This window comes from Cynocephalus volans, chromosome X, assembly GCF_027409185.1.
Source record: "Cynocephalus volans isolate mCynVol1 chromosome X, mCynVol1.pri, whole genome shotgun sequence".
Lineage (NCBI taxonomy): Eukaryota > Metazoa > Chordata > Mammalia > Dermoptera > Cynocephalidae > Cynocephalus > Cynocephalus volans.
Genome location: NC_084478.1, coordinates 180,613,795 through 180,630,900, shown reverse-complemented (window position 1 = coordinate 180,630,900; position 17,106 = coordinate 180,613,795). Strand labels below are relative to the sequence as shown.

The window sequence follows — 17,106 nt, the reverse complement described above, 5'->3', positions numbered from 1 at the left end:
GTGCACACACAAGTCGGCACAGTCACACACAGGTTCACACGTTATACCCTCTCCAGTCTGACCCCTTCATCCTCCCCTGGCTCACAGGAGCCCACTCTTGGATTCACATGCATGCCCACTCACACTCCAGGACACTCACGTCCACATATGTACACCAGCATACATGGCCACATGCTCAGACACATGCCCATGTATTCATACACATCCATGCACTTACACACGTCTGCACACTCACACACACCTGGGCACTCACATGCACCTCTGTGCACATGCCACTCTCCAATCTGACCCTTTCATCCTCCCCTGGCTCACACAGGAGCCCACTCCCTGGACTCCAGGTTTTCTTCCTCCCTTTTCCCAGGATATCCTTGCCATGTGGAACACTGATGTGGCCCTGTCACTTCTTTGCTTTACACACTTCACAACTCAGTTTCCTTAAAAAGTAGTGTGACTGTATAATTTATCCTCCCAAACCAGAGTTCTTAGGTGTGTGAAATTATTTAGAAAATGAATTATGAGTATGAAGTTAGTTAATTGTTGGGCTGGACAGCAGGCATAATATTGTGGGATTGTCCTGAGCAGATGGGGCCCTACAGTCACCCTAAGGAAAAGACCCTTGTGGGTGCACCTTCTCCTTGGTCTCCATGTGCGGCACAGTTTTCCTCTGCCACAGGCTGTTCCTTTGTAGAACGGTGTTCCCTGTATGTCCCCCTCTCCCTTGCCTACCAGGTACATTTGCCTTTGTCCCCCAGGGCTTAGCCTCGGGGTCTCGGGGCCCTGGTGGCGCTCAGGAACAGTCCTGTTCCTTTGTGCACCCAGCATGCTGAGCTGCCTGGTAGAACTCCCCTGCCCTTTGTATTTCCAGGCTGTTTGCACTGGAGCGCAAGCCCCTTGGGTGGGTTTTGTTTCTCCTGTGTGTTCTCACAGAGCCACCCTCTGGGCTCTGGCGTGTGCTCGTGCACTTGTGGCACACGGGCCTCCTGTTCCCCGTGGAACCCCACCGTGGCTGGGGAGTTTCGTTTGTCTGCATTGACCCCCGTCCACTGCCACTCGCCAGAAAAATGTAGCAGATTTATATAGAAGGAGTAGCTGTTGCATTAAAAATGCACAGGGAATTGATTTCTTGGTCCAATTTTAAAAACAGCTGTGGTTTTGGTGTTTTTATTTGCTACCTATAGTGTACATCAATTCTTCATTTGCTTCCTTCCTAGTATGGAATTTTTTCCCTTCAAGAAATATTGATGAGGGTGGCTGCTCATTTGTGGTATATGGCTGTGCTTTTATATAAATGAAAAAGGCAAAGTGAGAAAAAGGAAAATGCATGGCCTCCCAGGCTCCGTGCTTTGCTTTTGGGGAAAGCCCCAGGTGGCCAGTCAGCAGGATGACAGAAACTTGCTTCCCCTGGAGGATGGCCAGCAGGATGACAGAACGTTACTGCCCCCACCAGCAGTCTCTGCTGGACGGTAGGCAGGATGAGAGAGTGCTACTGCCCACTTGTGTAAAGCTGCTGGGATGACAGGGCGCTACTACCCTCTTGTGGGAAGCCACTGGGATGACAGAGCACTATTGCTCCCTGGTGGATGGCAGGATGACAGAGTACTACTGCCCCCTGGTGAACAGTAGGCAGGATGAGAGAATGCTACTGCCACCTTGAGGACAGCCACTGGGATTATAGAGCACTATTGCCCCCGGTGGATGGTCGACCAGATGATAGAGCACTATTACCCCTGGTGGACCGTAGGCCAGGAGAGAGAGTGCTACTGCCCCCTGGTGGATGGTAGGCAGGAAGAGAGGGTGCTACTGCCCCTTGTGAACAGCCACTGGGATGACAAAGCACTACTGCCCATTGGTGGAAGGCAGGATGACAGAGCAAAAATGCCCCCTGTTGAACCATAGGCAGGAAGTGAGTGCTACTGCCCCCTTGTGGACAGTCACTGGGATGACAGAGGACTACTGCCCCCTGGTGGAAGGTAGGCAGGATGAGAGAGTGCTACTGCTCCCATGAGGACAGCCAGGGTGGTTACAGTGCACTATTGCCCCTGGTGGATGGTCGGCCGGATGATAGAGCACTATTGCCCCCTGGTGAACAGCAGCTGGGATGAGAGAGCACTATTGCCCCTGGTGTGTGGACGGCTGGATGACAGAGCACTTCTGCCCCCTGCTGGACGGTAAGCAGGATGAGAAAGTACTGCTGCCCACTTGTGGACAGCTGCTGGGATTACAGAGCACTATTGCCCCTGGTGGATGGTCGGCCGGATGATAGAGCACTATTGCCCCCTGGTGAACAGCGGCTGGGATGAGAGAGCACTATTGCCCCTGGTGTGTGGACGGCTGGATGACAGGGCACTTCTGCCCCCAGCTGGACGGTAAGCAGGATGAGAAAGTACTGCTGCCCACTTGTGGACAGTTGCTGGGATTACAGAGCACTATTACCCCTGGTGGATGGTCGGCTGGATGACAGAGCACTGTTGCCCCCTGGTGGACGGCAGGGTGACAGAGTGCTACTGCCCCCTGGTGGACGGCCACCATGATGACAGAGCGCTACTGCCTCCTGGTGGACAGCCACTGGGTCTGATCTCAGGACTTTATTTCTTTTCCAAACCCGTTCTATCTTTCAGAATGAGGTCAATGCTATCAAATGGAATCCTTCTGGAATGTTGCTAGCATCCTGCTCTGATGACATGACATTAAAGGTAAAGTTGGCATCTATAGGGATGAGCTGTTTAACCCTAAACAGCCCCCAGTACTCAACTCAAGTCTCCCATTCCCTGTTCCTTTTGGGGGTTATCTGTACTGAGTCCTCTTCCTTCCTCTGTAATTTGTCTCATACTGACTGTCAGATTAGCTCTCGCCCAGTGAACTCTGATGTACCAGTCGAGGGTCCTGCTAGGAGTCCCAGCCCTTCCTGGGCAATGACCTGCAGTTTTTTCCAGTGGGACACTCCAATGGCTTGTGTACGGTTCACAGCGAGAAGTCTCTTGGCTCACTGAAGGGACATAGCTTGCTCATATTGTTACCACTGTGTTCTCTAGATCTGGAGCATGAAGCAGGACAAGTGTGTGCACGACCTGCAAGCTCACAGCAAAGAGATACACACCATCAAGCGGAGTCCCACCGGGCAGGCCACCAGCAACCCCAACTCCAACATCATGCTGGCAAGGTAAGGACAGGACCCCTGCACAGCCCAGCCTCGGCTCCTGAACGCAGCCTGGCCCGCTGTCACTGAGTCAGCAGCACCGCAGCAGAACTTCCTCATACGCAGAGAGAACAGGACGTTTTGCTGGAGCACTGAACGTCGTAGATCCCTTTTGAAGGGGCTGAGATAGAACTTTTAAGTGAGGCTGTGAGAAGGCACGTGTTGAGAGGGCTTCAGGCACTTGGCTTTGCTGAAGGGTTTCCTGACAGCAGAGAAAGGAAAGCGAAAGAGTTCACCTCGGACCTTGGGCTTGGTTTATTCGTTCAACTCAGGGCTTACATGGGCAGGGATTTCAAGCAGGGATAAAAGTTCCCCCAGCCACAGCCAGACTTGACCTGACATTTTATATAGTGAGTCCCCTAAGACACAAGCTTGGGAGGGAGTGGAGTGGCCAGCCAGTCACCGCCAGAATTGGGAAGAGGGGTTATCAGTGACAAAGGTGGCCTCCTCCAAACCACGTGGCTTTAGGCTTCATTCAAGAGCATTATTGTGCCCTGAAGCTCGCCAGACCCCGTTAAGAGTAGAATGTTCCTTTTTCTCATACATTGTTGGTGGGACTGCAAAATGGTGCAGCCTCTATGGAAAATGGTATGGAGGTTCCTCAAACAATTGCAGATAGATCTACCATACGACCCAGCTATCCCACTGTTTGGAATATACCCAGAGGAATGGAAATCATCAAGTCGATGTTATACCTGTTCCCCAATGTTTTTCGCAGCACTCTTTACAATAGCCAAGAGTTGGAACCAGCCCAAATGCCCATCATCAGATGAGTGGATACGGAAAATGTGGTACATCTACACAATGGAATACTACTCAGCTATAAAAACGAATGAAATATGGCCATTTGCAACAACATGGATGGACCTTGAGAGAATTATATTAAGTGAAACAAGTCAGGCACAGAAAGAGAAATACCACATGTTCTCACTTATTGGTGGGAGCTAAAAATTAATATATAAATTCACACACACACACACACACACACACACACACACACACAAAATCGGGGGGGGGGAAGAAGATATAACAACCACAATTATTTGAAGTTGATACGACAAGCAAACAGAAAGGACATTGTTGGGGGGGAGGGGGGGAGGAAGAAGGTAGGGAGGTCTTGGTGATGGGGAGCAATAATCAGCTACAATATATATCGACAAAATAAAATTTTAAAATATATATATATATATATATATATATATATATATAAAAGTTGCAAAAAAAAATAGAAGTGAAGCACTCAAAAAAAAAAAAAAAAAAAAAGAGTTGAATGTTCCACTCCCGTTATTTCAGGAAGAACTCTTAGAAGAAGAAGCTAAAGAGATTCTGAGACCAAATGCCGAGATACTTAGGGGTCTGAAAACCAGGATCTGGACCCATGAAATGTGGATGTCCCCTTAGCCTACAAGAGAGGATAGTTAAGGGGAATGTTTGGGTACCAGGACGCAGCAGCGGGTTATTCTGTGTAGCTGCAGAGAGAGGGTAGTGACAGGCGGGCACACACCTCCTGTAAGGGGAGAATGCCTGCCACCTGCCTCTGGGGCAGCGGGGGCCAGCCAGCCGCGCCATGAGGGAGCAGTTCGTTGAAAGTGCTCAGCACAACCGCGCTTGTTTCTTAGAAAAGACTGGAAAGAGTCCCTGTATCAGCCGAGTGGTTGAACAGAACAACACAAAGGCCATAATTCTCTTATTTCACGTAATTGTCCTAACAGCCACTTAAATGACTACGTTACAGTACCGCTTACTATAATCATGTATTGGTGACTTGGGGAGTTCTTTTGTGTCATGTATTACCCGTTAGGAACATAAATGACCCTTTAGTCAGCACACACGAAAAGGACAGTGTGGTACCAGCCCTGTATAGAAAAAGAATGCCAGATAGCAGGTTTGTGATACGTACTTTATTTTAAATTTGAAAATAACTGAAATTTGCAGCTCTCAGCAATGTGGTCGAATGTGTAGATGTGACTGTGTTCTAATTCCTGTTAGACTAAAAATTTTATAAATATTTATTCACTCTATTCTCTGTTTTTCCAAACCTGGCTATCTGCATTTGTTGGTAACAATAGAAGTTTTTCAATGTAAGAGCATCTTAGAAAACTTGATAAATATTCCACAAAAGTATTTACCATTTATATCTTTCAACAAATGCAGACACATAGGAACGTGGGTATCAATTTGCTTTCGTAATAACAGCACCAAAAGTTGTTTGTTTTGTGATGATGGCTTTGATTTCACCGCATCTGAGTTGCATTTTAGGAGGAGAATCTCACCGATCTGGACCTAGAAGCGGGGAGAGAGAGTCGGCTCCTGTGAGGTGTGGCCCGTGTTGGAGGGACGTGTGCTAAATGCCCGCGTGCTCAGGTGATAATGTGTCCCCTCCATCTCCGCAGTGCTCCATTTGACTCCACGGTCCGTCTGTGGGATGTGGAGCGAGGGGTGTGTATCCACACGCTGACCAAACACCAGGAACCTGTCTACAGTGTCGCTTTTAGCCCTGATGGAAAGTAATTGGCCAGCAGCTCCTTTGACAAGTGTGTCCATATCTTTAATACTCAGGTAATCTCTTAACCCTTGGGGTTGAGTCCTTTGCAAAGTAATGTCCGAGTAGCTGTGTTTGCAGTGACCTGGGCTCAGAACAGCTACCGGGGAACTGGCGCTCAGGAATGAGCTTCCACCCCCCATGGAGAGCCCAGTCCTGGGCTGTCTGTCCGGCTCCACCTGGCTGTGCCCTTGCCCGGGACAGACACCCAGGGCCACTCCCTCCCCAGGAAAGGTGTCTGCTTCTGCTGTCCTCAGTGCTCACAACTCCAAGCAAGACATCTTGGAGACGTCCCTCCTTGGAGGAGCCACCACCTTCTTTTCCCCTTTATGAGCAGCTCCCCGCTGTCCCCGAGACCCGTGCAGCACCTGGGCGGGCAGAAGGGCTGCACCCCCTGTGGTAAGCGCTGGTCACTGTGCTTTCTCCGCAGAGTGGCAGTCTCGTCCTCTGCTACCGAAACACCTTTGGAATCTTCGAGGTGTGCTGGAACGCTCACGGGGACAAAGTGGGCACCAGCACCTCCGATGGCTCCGTAAGCAGTGCTCGAGTTGGCCTTGTCTGTGTATCAGCCAAACCAGGGACCTTCAGTAGCATCTGAAGCAGCTTCAGTCTTTATACAGAAGGAACTGCAGTGACTTTGCCACACACACTACAAGTATCTTCTGGGTCATATCATGTCCTCTTCTCCCCCTAATCTCTGGGTACTTTTCCTGATAGAGCATCTGCAGCTATTTTATTCTACTGAGAAATAATAACTGACTTTGGAATACGTAGATGGTGAGAGAGTTTGGATGTGTTGAACCCTCAAAACTCATGTGAAAATCTGATCCCCAATATGGCAGTGTTGGGAGCTCCTTGATTCATGGGCGGAAGATCCCTCATGAATGAATTAATGTTCTCCTTGGAAGGTGGCATTAGTGAGTGAGTTCTCACTCTATTAGTTCCCACGAGAGCTGGTTGTTTAAAAGACCCTACCACCTCCCCCATCTCTCTTTCTCCTGCTTCCTCTTGCTGCTTGTACCTGCCAGCTGCCTGCCACTTTCCACCATGAGTAGAAGCAGCCTGAGGCTCATGCCAGATGCAGCTGTCCGAGTATCATAAGCCAAATAAACCTCTGTTCTTTATAAAATATCCAGTCTCAGGTATTGTGTTATAGCAACACGAAAAGGGGCTGTTATGGATGGACTCATCCTTAGTGACTTTTCTTATGAGAGGAAAGGGATCTATAAAGTCAGGAGCCACTTCATCTGGAGATGCACAAAGGTAGAAGGCAGTGTAAAGTAGTGGTTAAAGAGCACTGAATTTGAGTCTCCCCAGTCAAAGACATTTAATTGAGGACTCTTGTGTACCTGGTTCTCCATCAGGAAGTGGGATTCAGAGTGGTCCAGGCCCCCTTGAGTAAAGGGCTCTGGTTCCTGCTGCCTAAACTAGATTGTGAATTGCTTCTCTCTGTGTCCACAAATCATAAAATGAAAATATGTCCTTCCTTGGGTGACATGCCAAATATTCCTACTTGAGTTATGTCATTCAGTCTTAGGCCATTTCAAATTTAATAGAAAGTTCTGTTTTAATTATATCCCTAATCAGACTTCTTACCTCCTGACTCCCACCTTTATCCAACCCACCATCCTCTCTTACCTGGAGTCTAAAGTGGCCTCTGATGGGATTACCCACTGCAGTTTATTTTCTGAAAATTAACCAAAACTCCACAATTGTTTCCATCTTAGGAAAATCCCCAGTTTCTGGGCAGGAATCATGGGCACTACATGTCCAGGCTTCTGTGTATCTCTCTGACCTCTGCTCCCTTCTCTGCTTCCTTCACCTGGGTGGTCTCAGCCATTCCTCAAACACCCTCACTCTCTCCTGCCTCAGGGCTGTTGCACGAGCTGCTCCCTCTGCCTGGAGTCCTTTGCCCACAACTCTGCACCTCTCAAATGTTATGTCCTGAGAGGAACCTTCCCTGACCATCCCCTGTCACACGCTCCCTCCCCTTATGATGATCTCTAGGCTCTTTTCTGGATTAGTTTTCTTGAAAGCATGAATCACTGTCTGATATGCACATGCCTGTGCGTGTCTGCGTGTTTCCTTAATTCACGTGTCAGCTGCTCAAGAGCACATATTCTGATCATCCTGTTCTGTGTGTATTTCCTGTTCCTGGAACATTGTCTGGCACAGAGTAGGAATTCACTTGACAACTAATTGAAATAATGAATGAATGAAAAACAACATATGCATGTTATTTAGAAATATGGAAGAAATTAAGAAACAATTAAAAGAGCCAGAAGAAACTGCCTTGATGAAAGAGCTGGTAGGTGCTTGAGACTTGTTCTTTGTCTCTAAGCCCGTCAGGACTATATGTTGTTATATATTTTTCATATAAAGAAGTTAAAAAAATAAAATCAGAACAAAAATTTCAAAATATAAATTATCCCTAAGAGTCAAAGGCAAATGAATTCAATCCTTAATTTCAGAAGCACCTGATTTGAAATTTTTCCATCTTTAGACTGCATTTTACTCTACTTAAGAGTTGTACCATGAGAATTCCCAAGGAGAATTCTTTCTCTTCTGTCCTATTTAAAGAATAATAGTGGTGCCCACCTCTCCCTGCTGTGAGCTCTTTCTTCCACTTGCTGTCCCGCTTGATACCCAGCTCCTGGCCATATTCATCCCCGTACCAGACCAGCAGTTCACAGCCCGGCCTGATGACCTGGCAAGTTCGATAGAAGATCTGCCCGTGGTATTGAAAGGCCACCAGGTTCTGCTCCTCATCATCCCGGGCACAGTTCACATACCTGGGGTTGAGGCAGACAAAGGGACAGAAAATAACAGGCAGTGAGTCTCCACTACCTGCCAGGGCCGTGTTGGGCTTGTCACCAGATTGTCAAGGCCCCCATGCTGTGGCTGCCCATGCCGTTACCCTCCTCCAGGAACCTGCTGTTCATACCTAAGCCTATTTCTCCAAGTCCTGCTTACGGTGCGCATCCTGCCTGGAATGCTTTTCCCCCCTTGCCTACTTAATCATTCTTCAAAGCCCAATTCCAGACTTACTTCCACCTTGATTGGCCATAAAACACTGACTTCTCACTTCTCTAAACTCTGAATCGATTTCTGCTGATAGCACAGAATTTGGTGTTTGATCAATCATGTACTCCGCTTCTGGATTAGCACACATCATTCTTTACTCAGCCCAAGTCTATCTTCTTTTAAGAGACCTTTCTCTAATCTCCCATAGTTTACCTAGGTGCAATTCACCTGCCTCCCTGGGTTCCCATAGAAACTTAGAGGTCCCTTTGTCCTAGCATGATAATACAGAATAATAACAGCATGTCCATATTCTTTTCTTCTAATAAAATGAGAGCCCCTCATGGAAAGAGGTTGGTCCATGCAGCACAGAGGCCCGTGACCACCCTGCAGCTCACTTCTCAGGCTTCAGGTTTTAATTTCACTGAAGCTGGAAAGATTTCCTACCCTCACAGATTAAAGGTCCCTTGTTTTAGGTTGTCTTGGCCTTGTGTACTTCTCCTATAATCAAATGTTTCACATCTGCCCGCGATAGTCCTCCACGAGGGCATGGGTTGTGTGATCTGTTCATGTGATGTACTCCATTTCGAAACTAGAATAAAGTAAGTGCTTAATAAATGCTGATTAGATAAATTAAAGTGCGAATCCAGCATCCCCAATGAATCTAGGCTCCTCAGCGTTTATCCTGGTGCCCCAATTTTGTCTATCATAGAGATTTAGTTTTTGCATAAAAGAAATGGTAATATTTATATTTTATCTCTTTTTTCCTGGATGTTCATAATATGAAAGAACATTGTAAGGAGAACAGAGAGTGTAAAAACCATCGAGGGAGGCATGCTGAGGAGGAAAGAAGCCGAGCTTGAGAGAGATGAGGGTCCTTGCTGGAACCCGAAACCTATTGGCCTTACCTCATCCAGTTGGCCCGAGATTTGTCCTTTCCATCCACATACTCATAGCAGTTTCTCCCCTTGGTGATCTGAGTCTCAGAAAAATAAGTTAGTCATTTTGGGGTTTGATGGGCAGGTAATCATCAGAATTATTTTATTCTACTGTCATCCATGCATTTTGAGCCTGCATGGATTCAGCCGCCAATGGTGACACATGCTGTGTACTCCTCAGCATGATCTACACATCTGAGTTGATTTGTCCAGTCAGAGCTGAGGCCCCACAGGGAGAATGCACTTTTTTGTCTCTGTGCCACTTTTCTCCCGTTCACCCTCTGACCTTTAAATAGTAGTTCCAGGTTCATGCAAAGACCACTAAGTACACAGAGCTAACCATGTTGCCACTATCCATGTTCTAGCATGTAGAAGGTGATGTCCCACCAAAGGCACAGAAGGGATATAGGAAGCCAGAAGATGGGGTAAGATAGGCCCTTCTCACCATCCAGGAGTAGCCACTGTTGGCTGCCTCTTCATCTTCTGTGATCTGGCCCTCAAAGGGGCCAAAGTGCAGACCCAATTGCAGATCGGATGCCTCATTCCATACTCCAAGCCCGGCTTCAGGGATGCCCGACGGCCCAATTCTCAGCCCAGGGGGCAAAGTGAGGGCTGAGCGGTTGGGATGCCCCTTGTCCACTGCACTGTCCTTTACAAATGTAGGGGGTCCGTGAGCCGCACAGCTGTCGATGAAGAAGTCCTGGCATTTCTCACAATCTGGAGGCGAGAGCAGCAGGGATTTGGAAAAGTATAGTGCATGTTCCTGGATATAAAGAGCTTCAGAAAGAGCCCAGCAGTTACATAATTTAGCCTCAATCCTGTATTCCAAGCCACCAGAGTAAAGGAATGATTTGGGTTCAAACAACAAGATAAAATTATTCTACCAGGATATAGCCTTCTCCATGAGTGGGCCAAAAGGGTCACTTACACAGGTAGTCATCATCCTGAGGCTCATTGACCTCTTTGTATGACCGACCCTTTCTTTCTCGCAGGCTGTACATCTTCACTTCAATCTCCTTTCTCTCGAGTTCTACATTGGAGAAGAGTAAATGAGTGAAGTTAGGAGTCTGGAGTGTTTGTTTCTGTTTTTTCAGAAGATGTGAAATCTCTTACCATCAAATTATTATCTATCCTTCTACATACTCTGGCTCCCCACCCCTTCAGTACTTCTTAACTATTATTTCAGAGAGACTAAGACACCACACTGACTACAGATGCATAAGTCAACTTTAGTTTCTGGATTCCCATGATCAGATTGAACCTCCCAAACTTTCTACTTACAAAACAGTTCATTCATGCATTTATTTATCCACAAAATATTTGTTGAGGGTGCATTACATATTAGGCATGGAACAAAGGCATGGATGTACAATAAGAAAATGTGGTCTCTATTATCACAGATGTATGTATCTTTTCTTTTATATTTAATTTAATGCTTTTAAACCATATATGAGCTATATGTGTTTATCTTCATTTTACAGATTAGCATTAAGGAGTGCAGAGAATTTATAATGTCTGCCCAAGGCCCTGATGATTCTGCGTGGATTACAACAAGCGTGTGACTTCAGAGTTAGTGTTCCTACATGCTATTCAGTACAGTATCTAACGTCTGGTCTCAGCATAGTCCAGCTTAAGTGCAGGCCTATTGAACGTCTACCCCACATATCTAGACCATACTCATCAACCTTTCTAAAGGACCTCGAGGGGATAAAGTCCCCAAATTATTTTCTCTTACCCAATTTTTTTAGAGAGTGCCGTCTGGAGGTACTTGCTTCTGCAGGAGGGGACACTCGTTTCTGGGCCTTCTCTGAGTCACTTGTGTTCAGTAAATCTGTTGTTCCGGGCAATTTCTTCAAACTAGATTCATTACTTAACAGTGCCCTGGACATTCCCTTTAATGTGAGAGTCACATATTAAAAACCAACATACATTTATTTAGTTTCTTAGGGCTTGCAACATGTTTTCACATGTAGGAGTTTTGTTCAACAGTCCCTTGAAAAACCTGGAGTGTCTGAATACCAGAGAGAAAGGGAAAGGCCTGATTGGGTAGTGACTCCAGGACTAGAACCCATGTCTCAAGGCTCTTTTCTTTCAACTTTCTCTATATACGTGAGAGTGAGGGAGGGAGAATATTTTGGAATACTAGCCGGAGACTCAACCAGGTCTGTGAAAGAAGGAGGTAGGGGCTTATAGAGAAAAAGAGGGGATCTTCTATGAACTAGTAGACATTTGATGGAAAGAGAAATGTAGAAAAGCACAGAGGGTACAACACACATCTAGAAAATGAACAGTGAGGTTGGGAAGAGAAGAAACAGTTGGTATAAATGTATGCAGACAACTAAGAAAATGATGCTAAGAGTTGCAAACTGCCATAACCTGGAAGGAATATTTAACTTTGGAATTGAATGAACTGGTTCCTGTACCAATTCTACTTAAGTAAGGGTGTACTATTAGTTAATTCTACTCAGCTTTCTGATCCATAAATTGGCATGCATACTCATTCTTAATGGTATAGTGAACATGAAATGCAATAATGTTCACCAAAGTGTTTTGTGAGTTGTTAAATACAGTGCAAACATGAGATTAATAATTTCTCTTATAGTCCCGACATCGATTTACCTCCTCAACCATCTCTACAGTTGAAATCTAATTCAAAGATATTATCTTCAGCATTACTTGACCCTGTTACACGTATTTTAATTTGCAAAACTTGGAATCATTCAGAAAACATTCAGGGGGCCCTCAGGGGCTCTAAGCCTCGCCTGGGACTCCTGAGAAAAATCGGGTATGGACCATGCTCTCAAAGAGCTCACAATACAGAAGCAGCAGGCTAAATAAATGATTCGAAACAGCATGACATTTGCCTAATTTGGGCCCAGAGAAAGGAGTAGTTACTTCTTCCTACAGGGAGGAGAGTTTAAAATCAGTACCATTATGCATTTCTACTGGATAGTGTAAAATACATGAAGTGCTAAGTCATTTTCCTATCTGTTGTTTCTCAGTCAAACCTCAAACTTCTCAGGGCCTGGAGCAACTTTCTCACATCTGAATGCATCCCTTGTGAGAGAGTAGGAACTATCTCCGTCTTCCTCTGGGACCATGCACAGTGCAAATTGACTGTATATTTGCACGTTTCCCTCAGAGTGTCTTAGCGTATCTCTCACTTAGCACAGCAGACAAGAATTAGGTTGAAATCATCAGTCAGATGAATAATGTAAAGGTGTCCGGGTAAGGCAGCATGCACTTTACAAAACACGAAAGTTTTAATGAGCTTGTAAGTACTTTAGAGAATGAAGTATTGGATTAGACTGAACCACTACTGACTGTGATCTCAAACATTTCTGTAGCTCAGTTTTTCCTTCCACAAAATGGTTATAGTTATAGTTGTAAGGTTTGAGTGAGTTTATTCATGTAAAATGCTTAAAATAAAGTCTGAAATATAGCAAAAATAAAACGAGTGGTAGTGATTATTGTTGCTCTTCTTATTAACTCTTAAAATGATGATGTCAGACATTGTGCTGAAGAGATCAGAAAAGGAAGGCAGCAGTCCTAGGATACTCTGCACATTCTCCTTCCCTTACATGCGTTTGGATCTTCCATGAGGAAGATTGTCTTGTCGATAGGATTTTTCAGTTACTCACCTTCTGGTGTTTACTCTGTCCCACTCTGAAGGCCGCCCGAGGAGGTTTGACTAAAAGGTGATGAGAAATCAGTGTTTTGGTCGGTAAATATTTCCCAGCTCAGAAGATTCTCATTAGGGACAGAGAATTCTGAACTAGAGTGACAATTCCAAGTATTATCCAAGGGTGATTTGAAAACGGTTTCTGAAATAACATTAAGACCTTTGCTTCTATTGGAGGCATTGCTAATTTTCTTAAAAAGTTTTTTAAAAATAGAACCCTGTATCTTGGTGTTAACACCACACTCTCACCAACTGAGGTTAATGTTCACCCACCAAAAAGCAAAGAAAACAACACCAAACCTTATCTCTGCTTCATCTTGTGTTCACAAGGTTTCCATTACATTTATCTTTTAAAAAATGAATTGGCTTAAATTTCATGAAAAAACGCTAAACAAAACCACACAATGGAGGAAAGGACAGTCTCTTCAAGAGACGGTATGGGGAAAACTGGATCGCCATATGCAAAAGAATGGAGATTGACCCTTATCTTACACTACATACAAGAATAACATCAAAATAGAGTAAAGACCTTAACCTAACACCCAAAAGTATAAAACTCCAAGAAGAAGACATGGGAGAAAGCTTCAAGAAATCGAATTTGGCCATGATTCCTTGGAAATGACACCAAAATCATCAGTGACAAAAGCAAAAATAGACAAAGAGGACTATGTAAAGCCTAAAAACTTCTGAGCACCGAAAGAAAAAATCAGTGGGGTGAAAAGGCGACCTACAGAATGAGAGAAAATATTTACAAACCATATGTCTGATAAAGGGTTAATACCTAGAATATCTAAAGTACTCCTACAACTCAACAACAACAAAAACTCAGTTAAAAAATGGGTGCTATGACTGGATTTTGCTCCTCCAAAATTCATATGTTGAAATTCTAATTCCTGGTGTGATAATATTGGGAGACGGAGCTTTGGGGAATTAATTAGGGTTAGATGAGTTCATGAGGGTGGGGCCCTCATGATGGGATTAGTGCTTTTACAAGAAGAGGAAGAGAGAGATTCCCCCCAAGAGGTGGAAGCAACCTAAATATCCATCAACAAGTGAATAGATATAGAAAACGTGGTATATAAATACAATGGGCTATTATTCAGCCTTAGAACATAAAGAAACCCTGCCAGGGCTATGACGTGGATAAACCTTGAAGACATTTTGATAAGTTAAAGAAGCCAGTCACAATAAGACAACTATGGCATGGTTCACTTATATGAGGTATCTAAAGTAATCAAATTCATAGAAACAAAGTAGAATTGTTGCCAAGAGCTGGGGCAGGAGGAAATGGTGTGTTGTTGTTCAACGGGTGTAGTTTTAGTCATGCAAGATGAAAAAGTTCTAGCAGTTTCTTGCACATCAGTGTGCATATATTTAATAATATCAAACACTCAAAAATTGTTAGGAAGGGTGAGTTGACGTTGTGTGATTTCTCATAAGAAATCTCAAAAGGAAAAAAAAATTTCTTGTAGAAATCCCACAAGATTTCTCGATAAGAAATGATAAACTGACTAAGGTGGGGATCAACTGAGTCCAGATAATGATGTATGACAAACCATGGGGTTAGTCATGTCTTCTTCTAAGACCGTTGCTCCAATGACTGAACTACTAAGACATTAGGGTTAGAAAGCTTTTTGGTGGATTTACAGTTCAATGAAAGTTTAGTTAATTTCCCGCTGATTAATTAACAATGTCTAGCAAAACCAGTCTTTCTTTTTTTACTTTAAAGAATGATAAACTTTAAACATATAGAACACTGTGGAGAATAATGCTGGAAAACCTATAAATCCGTCAGCATCCAGTCCCAATTCAACATTCGGACACAGCTGCTTGAAATGTTTTCATTTCGACTTTTTATTTCAAAATTCAAAAATAGACATAAAACAGACAAAAGAGCTAACTATGACGCAGTGAAGCCACCTGCCAGCCCTTCCTCCTTCTCTTGTGATAATAACTTCTGAGTTTGGTATTTCTTACTCACATTCAGATTTTCATACGTTTAGCACTTATTACTGTATCTGTAAATAAAATATGTAATTATTTTACAGGTTTAAAACCTTTATATGAATAGCCTCTTACTGTATATACTGTATTGCACCTTGCTTGTTTGTTGAACATTTACGTTTTTGAGAGAACATGGTCTCCTTTGTTAACTCCTGAGATAAAGCCGAGACATCAACCCAGGATGGTTTCAGGAGGTCACCTCTAATTCCTCCTGGCCCCTCACCTTTCTGCCGAGGTGTCCATTCTTCATCAGAATCCTCAGTGTCATCCACATGGTGCTTGGTCTGCCTTCGTTGACAGAGGAAAGCTGGTTGAGAGGCTCTGAGACCTGGAAAGAAGCCAAATCTTTTTCCTAAATGGGAAGAAGTGAGAGGAGGAAAAAAGGGTGGTGGCAATGGAAAGCACCACAAAGCCAGTGTGGCTCAGCGCGTGCTGGGAGAGTCTTGAACAAGGTCAAGATGTGAGCTCTGCATGACTAGTGCCGATACTCAGCTGTGCACTGACAAAAAAAAAAAAAAAAAAAAAAAAAAGATGAAGAAGAACAAAATTTCCCCTCCAGATTTGTCTCCATACAGAAGGGAACTGTGGGCACATGCAGCTGCCTAAGAGAGAGCCAAAATAATACGGGGACAGAAGACCTGTTTTATATTTTGCAGGCCGGTCTGCAACCAGCACTTGCAGTTACCTAAATTCATCAGCACATTATAATTCCTTTTCACATTCCTATAGTGAATTTTCTCCAGTTCTCCCATCTCTGCCCATTCTTCCTTGGAGAAGTAAATGGAAATGTCTTTGGAAGCATCTTTAGCCTAGAGAAAATAACATAGTTCATCAGTGATTTACTGCACACATCACAAGATCGAGTGGGACCTTTTCTTTTGCCTTTTAATCTTAACAAGCAGAACATAGCCTTGGGTCTTGGGGTGGTCTCTGTGAAACAAGGATAAAGATGTTCATTACCTCTCTCCCCAGATTGTGTCCTGTTTGAGAGAACACAGCATTTTCCTAGCTCTCCCCAACACAGAGAGTTTGATTCTAGTGTCCTTTTCTCCCTCATGTCCCAGACAGGACCAATTGTCGCCATTGCATGCACATGCACAGCCAGGGTCACACAGAGTTGCAGGCCACAAGTCTGCGGCCCTCCAGACACCAGCTGCTTGTCACTAGTACCCCCTCTCCATCCTTCGTACAAATGCTGCTTGGAGCTTCGCTCGACTTCCCCCACCTCTCACCGTGGGCTTCCGCCCTGTTCTCCCTGCATCTCCCTCAGGGTTCTCCTCCGGGGACCTGTTGGAGCTCATGGTGCTGGGACAGGATGGCAGGCCCTGCTCCACCTCCAAGGCGGAGAAGGTCCCGTGAGTCTCCCAGCTGCAAGGCCAAAGCTCCTGTGGAAAGAGGTTGTTGAGAGGGGGCCACAGCCCAGACCACTGCCGAGAGCCAGGCTCTGTCTTCTCCACTTGGCCAGGGTGTCCAGACCAGGAAGATGTGGGGACCCTGCAAGGACTGGAGGGTGTTGGGGAGGTCTGGGGGCTATTGACGGGATGGGGGGGGGGTCTCTGCTGGCCATCACAGACCACCTAATGTAAGCTGTTTTGTTTCAGGTCCCCTGCATCTTTATGCATCTGAGGACGGGTGGCAAAGGTGACTGAGGGTCAAGGCTAGGTGTCTTCAAGGAGATTCCTGAGGTGTGAGGGCTAGGGGAGTCCCATGGAGACCTTGAGGC

The 17,106-nt window shown here is 45.2% G+C and overlaps 1 protein-coding gene across 1 annotated transcript; it reads right to left on the bottom strand.

The window, feature by feature from the left end:
* Window positions 1–6,961: 6,961 nt before the first annotated feature.
* Window positions 6,962–11,556, bottom strand: LOC134368678 (histone-lysine N-methyltransferase PRDM7-like). The gene is made up of 6 exons (XM_063085093.1): window positions 11,433–11,556; window positions 10,626–10,727; window positions 10,143–10,414; window positions 9,668–9,735; window positions 8,272–8,530; window positions 6,962–6,985 (listed from the first exon to the last, which is right to left on the bottom strand). The coding sequence occupies exons 2-6, from the start codon at window positions 10,696–10,698 to the stop codon at window positions 6,962–6,964; spliced, it is 696 nt and encodes a 231-aa protein (XP_062941163.1). The 5' UTR covers window positions 10,699–10,727; window positions 11,433–11,556.
* Window positions 11,557–17,106: the final 5,550 nt, after the last annotated feature.